The sequence below is a fragment of the Sinocyclocheilus rhinocerous genome, unplaced genomic scaffold (genome assembly GCF_001515625.1).
Source record: "Sinocyclocheilus rhinocerous isolate Xijiao unplaced genomic scaffold, SAMN03320098_v1.1 scaffold513, whole genome shotgun sequence".
NCBI lineage: Eukaryota > Metazoa > Chordata > Actinopteri > Cypriniformes > Cyprinidae > Sinocyclocheilus > Sinocyclocheilus rhinocerous.
In genome coordinates, this window is record NW_015656019.1 from 109,533 (window position 1) to 120,152 (window position 10,620).

Consider the following 10,620-nt stretch of genomic DNA (forward strand, 5'->3'; position numbering starts at 1 on the left):
CGTGACGTTTAAAGCATGCGTGCAGCGCGTGCATAACAGTCCTGAGCGCAAGCTGTATCGGTGGTCAATAAGAATAAAGCGCAGATATGCTGTTCTAAATGGACGTCGGGAACGGGATATTGTTAGACCGCCCGCTCCCGTTCAAATTACACCAGAGTTACCGACCGCTACCGCGTTTTATTCGGGAATTTAATCCCGCAGTGCAAAAATCCGGTCAGGTCCCGCGGTTCCCGGCACACACAGCCTTTCTGTCAGAGCATATGATGGGCTGAGCCGCTTAAACTAACATGCGAAACGAAACTATAAACTATGACTTATCAGTTTTTAAAGGCCTTAAAGGGGTCATATGATGCGATTTCATTTTTTCCTTTCTCTTTAGAGTGTTACAAGCTCTTGGTGCATAAAGAAGATCTGTAAAGTTGCAAAGACTAAAGTCTCAAATCCAAAGAGATATTCTTTATAAAAGTTAAGAGTCAGCCACGCCTACCTAAAACGGCTCGTTGCTTGTCACATGTTTAGAACAAATTGGATCATGCTCTTTCTCCGCAGCAGCTCAGTCTGTGTCCTCCGCTATATTTTCAGATGCGCTCGTATCAAACTACTGTATATGGATATAAATGGTATTGCCTCATATCGAATCACTTGTAAAGAAAATATCGATATATCGTACAAACTCGATATACCGCCCATCCCTACTACAAACATGGGTTTAATGCAGCAGAATTACTCATTCACAAACTCAAAGGACATTACCCGTCATTAACTTTATACTACTGTTTGAGTTCAATAAGATTTTAAGAATGTAATACTTTTATTCAGCAAAAAATACATCAAATTGATAATCATTTAAATGTAATTGAACAATGATTAATTTTTATCATTTTAAATAATCTGTTCTTTTGAACTTTCTATTCAACAACGAATTCTGAAATATTTTAAGCAGTACAACTGTTTTCAACACTGATCAATTTTCTTGAGCAGCAAATCAACATATTTGAATGATTTCTGAAGGATCATGTGATACTGAAGACTGGAGTAATGATGCTGAAAATTCAGCTTTGCATCACAGGAATAATTTCCATTTTAAAAATATTAAAATAGAAAACAGTTATTTTATTTGCAATAACATTTCACAACATTACTGTTTTTACTGTATTTTTATTAAATAAATGCACTCTTGCTTAGAGTAAGACTTCTTTAAAAAATATATTAAATCTTACTGACGTCAAACTTTGAATGGAAGTGTATAACACCAAAAGGTCAGTTCTGATAAAGCATTTCTGTTAGATGTCTCCAACAAGAAGCAGGTTTAGGGTGTAGGGTGCATGACTGAGGTTTAGATCTCACCCTCAGGTGTTCCTCCTGAAAAGGGTGTGATGGGAATTCTGGGAGAGGGACATTCTTGTTCTCAACCTCTCCAAAAAGCTTCACCACCATAGATGTCAAATCATCCAGCGACTCTGAAAAAACGTGAGACACAATGTTAAACTCAAACTGAAAACTTAATCTCTGCACCCTTCATAATACATACTAGTCTGTGCACAAACAAATTATGAATCATTCATCAGAATGACAAAGAACAAGACAGATCTCATGAAAGATTCAGTGTCAGACTGAGACTGAAGTGAAAAATCTGCCGTGCCTTGAATGGAGCTCACAGATCATTGGGTTTAATGTCAGCTACATTTACATACAAAAATCTGAGGCTGTTTGTTTCAGATTTTTAGTTTTTTATTTAACAGAGTCGATGTGAATACTTTGCAGATTTACAAGAGGAAATGCAAATGTTCTTCATCCACTAGCAAGTGCAAATTTAAGAAATCGATTTAAGATTGGTTATGTGGCCAATGACTGACCTCTGCCCAGCACACATAATCCCATCAAGTTGGAGGAATAGTAGGTGGAGTGAAACTTGAGCAGCTCCTCACGGACATCGATGCCCTGTTTAGATGGCCTTGTCTCAAGGGTTAACTTGTTGCCTTAAAGAGACAAAAATCACAAAACACAAATAAATTAGTGTAAAACAACCAGCACTGATAAGAATATAAAGGACAGTCAATAGGCACTTGACAGTTTGTACCAAGAGATGAAGACAACTTTAAATTTACACAAGCTTCACCTACGGCAGGGGTAGGCAAGTTCGGTCCTAGAGAGCCGCAGTCCTGCAGAGTTCAGTTCCAACCCTAATCAGACACACCTGAACAAGCTAATCAATGTCTTCAGGATTACTAAGGCTATAGGCAGGTGATTTTTTTTTCAGGGTTGGAGCTGAACTCTGCAGGACTGCGGCTCTCGAAGACCGAACTTGCCTACCCCTGACCTACGGCTACAGACCTGCCTGACTCAAAGAGTTGATGAAGAAAGTGAACCTGTGTTCGCTTTGGAGCGTGGCCATATGAATTCAACCAAGATCTGAGGGTGACTGTTCTGATGAAGTGGCCCACAGACATCATTAGGGCATTTTTTTAAAAATCTTTAAACTGTTGCTGTACCATTATATGAGTGGTAGATGGTATTTAATTAAGGTCAATTCACACTGCACTGACAGACAGACAAATGGCAACAAACACGTTTGTTGGGTTTTGTCAGATCAGTGTGTTACCCATCTGCTCTTATGAATTCCTTATGAAGCACATGAATCCACTGATTAAGGATTGTGCATTGCAAAAAAAAAAAAAAAGCAAACAATTAGCAAAAGTGACATTACGTAATGCAAACAAAAGTTAAGAATATTACTTTTTGCTGCAAAACACTAACATATACATCTGTTGGAGAGCATTTTATTGGACTGAAATTTGTCTTACATCAATAGTTGTATTTTGAACTCAATAGGTTTGAGCTAAACCTTAAACTTTCTAGAGAAAGTCTGATGTAGTTACCAATAAACATTTGTTTGACAGCATTCATTTCATCAATTGAATGAACAGTTTTTCTCTGAATGGTGCTGGTTAGCATGAGGATAAAGGACAGAGCATACCACTTTAAGACTAAGCAAGTCTTATATAACTCAAGCCTGCCACCATCTGGCTATTCTGGGCACAATAAATCTCCTCAAAGAAGATTAGGCGAAATTGATCTAGACATTATCTTTCCACTGTCCTTCACTGAGAATGAAGTATAGACAATTACGGTACCCTGTGATGGGAAAAAGGCGTGTTTCAAATTATCTTAGGTCTTCAAACAGAGACGATGGGACAGTATATACACATGAAAGAGATTAAATCAAGCATGAAGCATTTCCATACCAGTGCCAAACTTGCTAAAAGGATGTTTGGGGTTCCCAGTGGCTTTCTCCAACTGAAAAAGCCGCCATGCGTCATTCATGAGGTTCTTCTCGTGTTCTGAATCCACTGCGTTCACCTCTCGGTCCTTACAGCTCTCATCAAACAGCGGACAGAGGAAGAACTGGGCAAATCTACGAGACAAAGTCAGTCAAAAAACATTTAATGCACTATTTAGAATAAGTCTGTTTGAACAATCAAATGTTAGCCTACAGCTGTATTTATACAAATGTAAGACATTTGTATAAATAAAACCTGAAATGAAAAACATGCAAATTGACATGAATGGCAACTGCCATGCAAATAAATGTACACAGTGACTAACACTGCTGCAAGTGACATGGTGATCTGCACTGTTTATCATAAATATGCAAGGGGGAAAAACACCTTAAATATGGAATAGGGCCAAAAATATAGATTTCAAATAACATTAATACAACACAGTCACAGCCTTTAAGATTTGCCATAATCCCACTATAATCTGGCGAGACTGACAATAAAATGGACAAATGGCAAGCTTAAGTGCACCTACAATACAAACTAGAGTTTAATACGCATCAAAGCTCATATGAATCCAATGACTTCAAGGATTGTGCATTGCAAAACATGCAATGCAGTTTGCAAAAGTGACATTCCGTACTGCAAACAACAGTTAAGAATATTAACTTTTGCTACACAACACATGTACATACACATCTGCTGACCAATGAGAATTTCAGAGAGGCGGGTGCAGGTGTGCTTTCAGACATCCAATTCGCCATGTGTCCGACTGATTTCAAATGGTCGCTCATGTCTGATTGCCTCATCTTTTTCCACACCCTCAAAATGTATCCTTCACATTCCTACCTGTCAAACACGTACAAAGTGCTTTCTAAAGTGTCCACTGATATGTTTGCAAAATTCTGAGTCATGACCCAGTTTTTGGAGATTTATCATGAATCATTCAAATGTTACAATAAGCAGGTGGTGTTCTGGGTCACAGGAGCAGATGGGCTCTGGGGGAAACTCTCCTCTCTATATCCCAGCAACCCGATTCCTCCTGGACATGTAACGCCACACTGAAAGGCATCGTGACACCTGAAGGTCTGAACCCTGTTCGCGTTTTCGTAAGTTCAAACAGCGCACACATCACTCTTCAGCATCTAAAACAGACCAGCATTCCAGATGGCTCTTTAATAATTCACCAATTGCTCTTTTTTTTTATTTATTTATTTACCTGTCCAAAGCCCCTTGTAGATGCTCATGGGATACGTCAAAATAGTAATTAGTGTGCTCTCCACTGGTGAAGGCATTAGAGCTGCCGGCGTGCTCGCTCAAAAACTGACTGTACTCATTCTCTTTGGGGTACTTCTCAGTCCCTAGAAACAGCATGTGCTCACAGAAGTGGGCCAATCCTGAAATGTTCTTGGGATCTGACAAAGAACCTGCAGGATAGTAAGAAGAGAAAAGCAGGAGATTAAGAAGTGCAAGAAAATACCGCTAGCTTGCACTATGACACAAAAAAAGTGCTTGACAAACTTGTAAATCGAGTTGACTTCACTGGATGACAACAGGTTCAGGCATATTCAAGAACCTCATGCTTAAATCCATAGTTACACAAAGGTCTGTATGAAGGTGAGCTACAGTATTAAAGGCATTAAACACTTAGACAACCAGCTGAACCATAATATACTAGTCAGTCAGACAGGTAGGTTTCCAAGCCTTTAGGCATTGTTCAGACAGGCAGCACAAATTCAATTCAAATCCATTTAGTTTGTAGCCTGAACAGTAATAAAGTAAAATGAAAATATATGCATGAACACAAATGTGTAAGTTGTTTGCAAAACAACGTTACTCAATTCAATAGGACAATTTACACTAGAATCAGTTACAGCAAATCAGTATTTCAACTCAAACTCGGTCGAAAATGAATGTATTTTCAAGAAACAAATTCATGCAACACAAGGAGAATGAATTTGCACAAATCCCATGTAAAACATTGTTACACTGAAATAAATGCAGCAATTTTCACAAACTGATTTATGAATGTTTTAACCAAATTCTGTTTATTTTTCATTAAGGACCACTGACAGCATTGTGTCATTGTCTAAATGATTGAATCTGTTTGTTAAGCTAGTCCTTTGCGGATTGAAAATGCATGAACAAAGCCTAGGAAAAGAAAAAAAAATACATGACCTCAATGCATTCAAATGTGATTCTGGCCTTATTATCAAAAAGCTCTTTTAAAATGTAATAAGTGAGTATTAAAGAAAAGCAATGACACATCTTTCTATCTAATGTACATCTCTTCTTACACATTTCAACATTTCATTCAATGGACGGTTCTTTAAACACTCTTGCTTTATAAAGTGATTTGATTGCTGAAAGTCTGTGACGCTCCAGCTGTAATTCAAATCAATTGTTTAAAGTTACACTTTTATTTTCTTAAAGGGCTGAAAAGATTCAAAGTGACACAAGGAAGCCTTCAATGACTTGTGCAGAGTGGTCTGTTCAGAAACAAAATTATTCAAAACTCTCGTGGGTTTCTCTCTACAACAAAGACATAAAACCAGAGCAAGGGCAGCTGCCAAGGCCTGGACTATTAAAAGTTGCTTTTTGTGAAGTTGAAAGCTATAGAGAGAGACAGACAGAGGCAACCCAATCAATTCAGTTAATACGCAGTTATTGATGGCCAATAATGAAGACTTGAGGCTAAGATGTCCTTCAGGTTAGTAATAAATAGCCTGCATTCAAATAGAAGGGAGCACAAAACAATAAGTGGAGAAATATGTGCAAAATGGAGCAAACAATAAAGAAACACTCTTCCTGTTTACCTATGTGGACATCCAGCGCGGCTGATGATTTGTCAGTGGTGGGGTCACTGGTGAGAATGGCTTTCAGCCCATTTGAAAACTCAAGTCCTCGATACTCCCGTTTGTCTTCTGGAGAACGAATGATATCACTCACCACCTTCTTTACAGCCGGATCACTCATTCTAATGGACAGAGCTGAGACAAGTCTGGATAAAAAAGAAAAAAAGAAAAAAAAAGACAGTTAAGAGGTCAGGCATTATCAAACTAACGCTTTAAGAATTACTTCCCCTAAAGAGGAATTTCAAAGGGCAAACACACTCCACGTCAAGTAAATTTCAGCCCCAAAACAATACAGAAAAAAAACACAATCGAACATATGGAAACCATTTAGATTAGAATGTGAATTAAAATGTAATTTAAATGTTAACGTCCCCTTTAAAGGGGTCATATGATGCGATTTCAAGTTTTCCTTTCTCTTTGGAGTGTTACAAGCTGATTGTGCATAGATAAGATCCCTGAAGTTGCAAAGACTAAAATATTCTTTTGTAACAGGGTAGACATGATGCAAATATCAAGATTTTAGGTTAAAACTAATTATATGTAAAAGGGAAACTGTTTTATGTTCTATAACTGGTCCCAGTTTCTTTTGTTTATCATAATTTTAATCACAGATCGCTGAAATTCGAAAATGGTGTGACAAATGAAAAACTAGATTAAGCATGTCACGCTGCAGGTCTTTAATGTCAAATAGCCAACAACAACTTTTGAGTGTCACTGTCATGACAACCTCAGACAAGAACAAGAACACATCACAACATCATTGCTTTTATGGAAAACCTGGAATTTACTGCATGTTAAAAAGTTAAAGGTAGTTTCCAGGCGTCCTTATGTTATTTGGGTGTAACTGGAAAATGAATTGAATTAGAGAAAGAGCACAAAAATTGGATATCTGAGAAGTTTTAGCCTAGTGTTATGCTCAGTGTTATTTTGTTATTTGAGTTTTTTGTTTTAATTGAGTAACAATAACATTAAACATGCCCTTTTGTTCAAATATAGATAGTGAACATTATGCATTTATGCGTATATATACACTGCCGTTCAAAAGTTTGGGATCAGTAAGATCTTTTGGGCCTATGTTTTATAAAGAAGTGTCTAATGCTCATCTCATCAAGGCTGCATTGATTTGATCAAAAATACAGAAAAAAACAGTAATATTGTGAAAAATTATTGCAATTTAATCAGAATCAGATATCAGAATCAGAAAGAGCTTTATTGCCAAGCATGTTTGCACATACAAGGAATTTGTTATAGTGTCACAAGCTTCCAGTACACGGAGACAACAACAACACACAGATAATAAAAATAAGATGTGAATAAAATACACATGCATAAATATAAACCACAAAAAAAGAATAAATTGTATGTACAGGTGTGCTATAGATAGAATAGGAATAGAATAAAATAAAATAAAGTTGTAGGGATGTACTAGGATTTAGGGTGATAAATAAAATATAGTTTAAAATAATAGTTTTCTATTTTAATGTACTCTAAAATATAATTTAATCCTGTGTTGCAAGGCTGAATTTTCATCAGCCATTACCCCAGTCCTCAGTGTCACATGATGCTTATTTATTATCAATGTTGGAAACAGTTGTGCTGCTTACACTGTGTGCACAATTATTAGGCAAGTGATGATTTTGACCATATCATCATTTTATCCATAATTTCCAAGTCCAAGCTGTATAAACTTGAATGCTTATTGGATTTAATGCATATCAGGTGATGTGTATTTGTGTAAATTTTTTTCTTTCTTTTTTGAAAGAAAATAATACTTTTATTCAGCAAGGATATGTTAAATTGTTGATAGCAAAGACTTGTGTTGTTAGAAAAGATTTATACATTTTATTCATCAAAGAATCCTGAAAAAAGTATCACATGTTCCATAAAAATATTAAGCAGCACAACTGTTTTCAACATTGATAATAAATCAGCATATTAGAATGATTTCTGAAGGATCATGTGACACTGAAGACTGGAGTAATGATGCTGAAAAATCATCTTCGTATCACAGGAATAAATTACATTTTAAAGTATATTAAAATAGAAAGGGACAACTGTCTCAGTCCTGAATTAGTGGTGAACTTACACTTTTACGCACAAATGTATTGTTTTACAACATGAAAATAAGTTGCGACAACAGCAGTTCATCAGTATGCTCCGTGAAAGCCTTAAAGGGGTCATATGATGCGATTTCAAGTTTTCCTTTCTCTTTGGAGTGTTACAAGCTGATTGTGCATAGATAAGATCCCTGAAGTTGCAAAGACTAAAGTCTCAAAACCAAAGAGATATACAAGAGACTATAAAACGCAGCCTATGTGGCTGATTTAACAATCATCCCTCTAAATTTTCGCCTATGCGCTCGTCCTATAGGTGGCTCGCCGTGATCGTATAGTGGTTAGTACTCTGCGTTGTGGTCGCAGCAACCCCGGTTCGAATCCGGGTCACGGCAGAATTTTGTGCGGTAAATTCCCGAATTCGTTATTAAGTATTTGGAGTACTTTAAATATTGTCGAATCACAACGGTTGCTAAAATAAGTCTCAAATAGTCATGACCGATTAAAAAGACTGACCCATCTGAAAGTTGACGTAATCAGGTTGTGGATACCTCTGTGTTCCTAATGACGTCCTGACGTCGAACACGAATCCATGTAGTTTTAATCACTTCCACTAGGTGGTGATATTACAATTGTTAAGAATGTGAACCTTACACTTATCCTTGATGAGCCGAGTTTAAATTCGTTAGTTTCCAAAGTTATGATTGTTGTTTGGGGCGTATTACCAACTATAATGAAATATAATGAAAGCAGGATGAGCTCAAACTGAAATTGGACCAATCAGATGTGAGCAAAGTGACACATGTCTGACTCAGAAAAGTCACTCCCCCAGTATCTCTTCCTCCAAATTAAAGGTCACTATATAGTAAAATAAATAAATAATTTAACAACAAACTTGTCTGGCTTTAATGATAATTACTTTGAATTATTTTATGTGATTTATACATGATTTATATAATTATTATATGATTTATATTATTATTAATCCATTACACACAAGCAATTTTAGTTTAACAATTATAATAAAGCATTTATTTTAAATTAATATTAATATATACAGATCATATGTAATATAAATAAGCTGTAGAATCAATAGATAATGCTTTAAAAATGACTACATGTGACCTTACATGTTCGAGTCTCTATTGCTATATTTGATCAACTATATAAACAAACTTCACAAGTTTCACTTGTGACTGCACTGACAGAGCAAGATCATTTATTTTCTTTGTTCCTCGTTCATGGACAAGTACTTTCTTCAGCTTAAATGCGTTTAAATTCCTCATATTCTTCAATCTCTTAAAGGGATAGTTCACCTTCTGCTGGTCCCCATTGACTTGCATAGTGTTTTTTTCCATACTATAGAAGTCAATGGGGACCAGCAACTGAAGGTGAACTATCCCTTTAACCTTTAGCAAAAGAGTTTTGAATCTCTCGAGAAGTGAATCACCCTTGCTGCTTTGGCTGTTCGCCACTGATGTCACACATTCATGTGCACGCGCTTCACAAACTCATCAAAGCCTGAGTTGACAAAGAAAGTTGATGATCAGCATCATACCAACAAAGCCAGATTGGAGTGGTTTGGTTTTGTCAACTCGAAACTAATCCTGTAACTCTGAATTTGTTCAACTACCATCATGGCACAGGCTCCCGGTGTTAAAAATTCCCAGAACATCTGAATGATTATAGCTAAACTGATTTCCAATAGCAGAGCAAATATAGAATATTGAAATAAAGTTACTTTATGAAACTTATGGCTTAATAAATATTTTGCAACCTACACTGATGTTATTCTCTGTCATCTGTTCTTTGACCATGCTTTCACTGTGTAGGCTACCTCATCATTGTTACAAATGCGTGATCTATTTTGATGCACAACAAAACTCATTCAACATTATAAGTCATAAAGTTTCATAAACGTCTGCTCTTAAAGGCAGGGTGGGTGATTTGGTTCAAAAACATTTTTGTTATGCTGGTTGAAAATCTCTTCACATCCCGATAGCAATCATCATAAGTGGTCTAACTGTATTTATATGTATTTATATTGTCTGTGGAAGAAGACATAAGACCATAAAATATTCGTCCAATCATATCCCTCGGTCGAGGGCTAGGCTATAGGCTGTCCTACCTGCCTGTCAACGTATGTATTTGCATACCTTGGTGCCCCTTTATTAATATTATGCGTTGTGTACTGTAAAGTTTTCTCACCGTTGAATGAGACACGAGGTAATCTGACAGCGTTGCATTCAAACCTCCACAAATGCCATCTCTCATTGTGTCGCTGGTTAGACTCTGTGCGCGTTCATGTGTTTTGGAGGAGGCCTGGCTTTGGAGAGTGATTTGCAGGGAGAGTGGGATCTTATGCTTTCAAAGCTAACCTCTCGGAAATCGCCTAACCTAACTTTAATTGGGCTTCAATTACTTTTGACTTGA

The 10,620-nt window shown here is 36.7% G+C and overlaps 1 protein-coding gene and 1 non-coding gene across 2 annotated transcripts in view; one reads left to right on the plus strand and one right to left on the minus strand.

Moving 5' to 3' along the window:
* LOC107719220 (insulin-degrading enzyme) overlaps positions 1 to 6,275 on the minus strand; it is a 23,441-nt gene extending 17,166 nt beyond the window's left edge. Inside the window, exons 1-5 of the mRNA XM_016526595.1 lie at positions 6,095 to 6,275; positions 4,498 to 4,705; positions 3,246 to 3,415; positions 1,857 to 1,979; positions 1,348 to 1,460 (exon numbers count right to left, since the gene is read on the minus strand). Coding sequence (XP_016382081.1) covers positions 1,348 to 1,460; positions 1,857 to 1,979; positions 3,246 to 3,415; positions 4,498 to 4,705; positions 6,095 to 6,254 — 774 coding nt within the window. The 5' untranslated portion in view covers positions 6,255 to 6,275. The remainder of the gene's footprint in view (positions 1 to 1,347; positions 1,461 to 1,856; positions 1,980 to 3,245; positions 3,416 to 4,497; positions 4,706 to 6,094) is intronic.
* A 2,235-nt stretch (positions 6,276 to 8,510) lies between these two features.
* trnah-gug (transfer RNA histidin (anticodon GUG)) lies at positions 8,511 to 8,582 on the plus strand. Its single transcript has one exon. It is a non-coding gene; the product is annotated as a tRNA-His (tRNA).
* Positions 8,583 to 10,620: the final 2,038 nt, after the last annotated feature.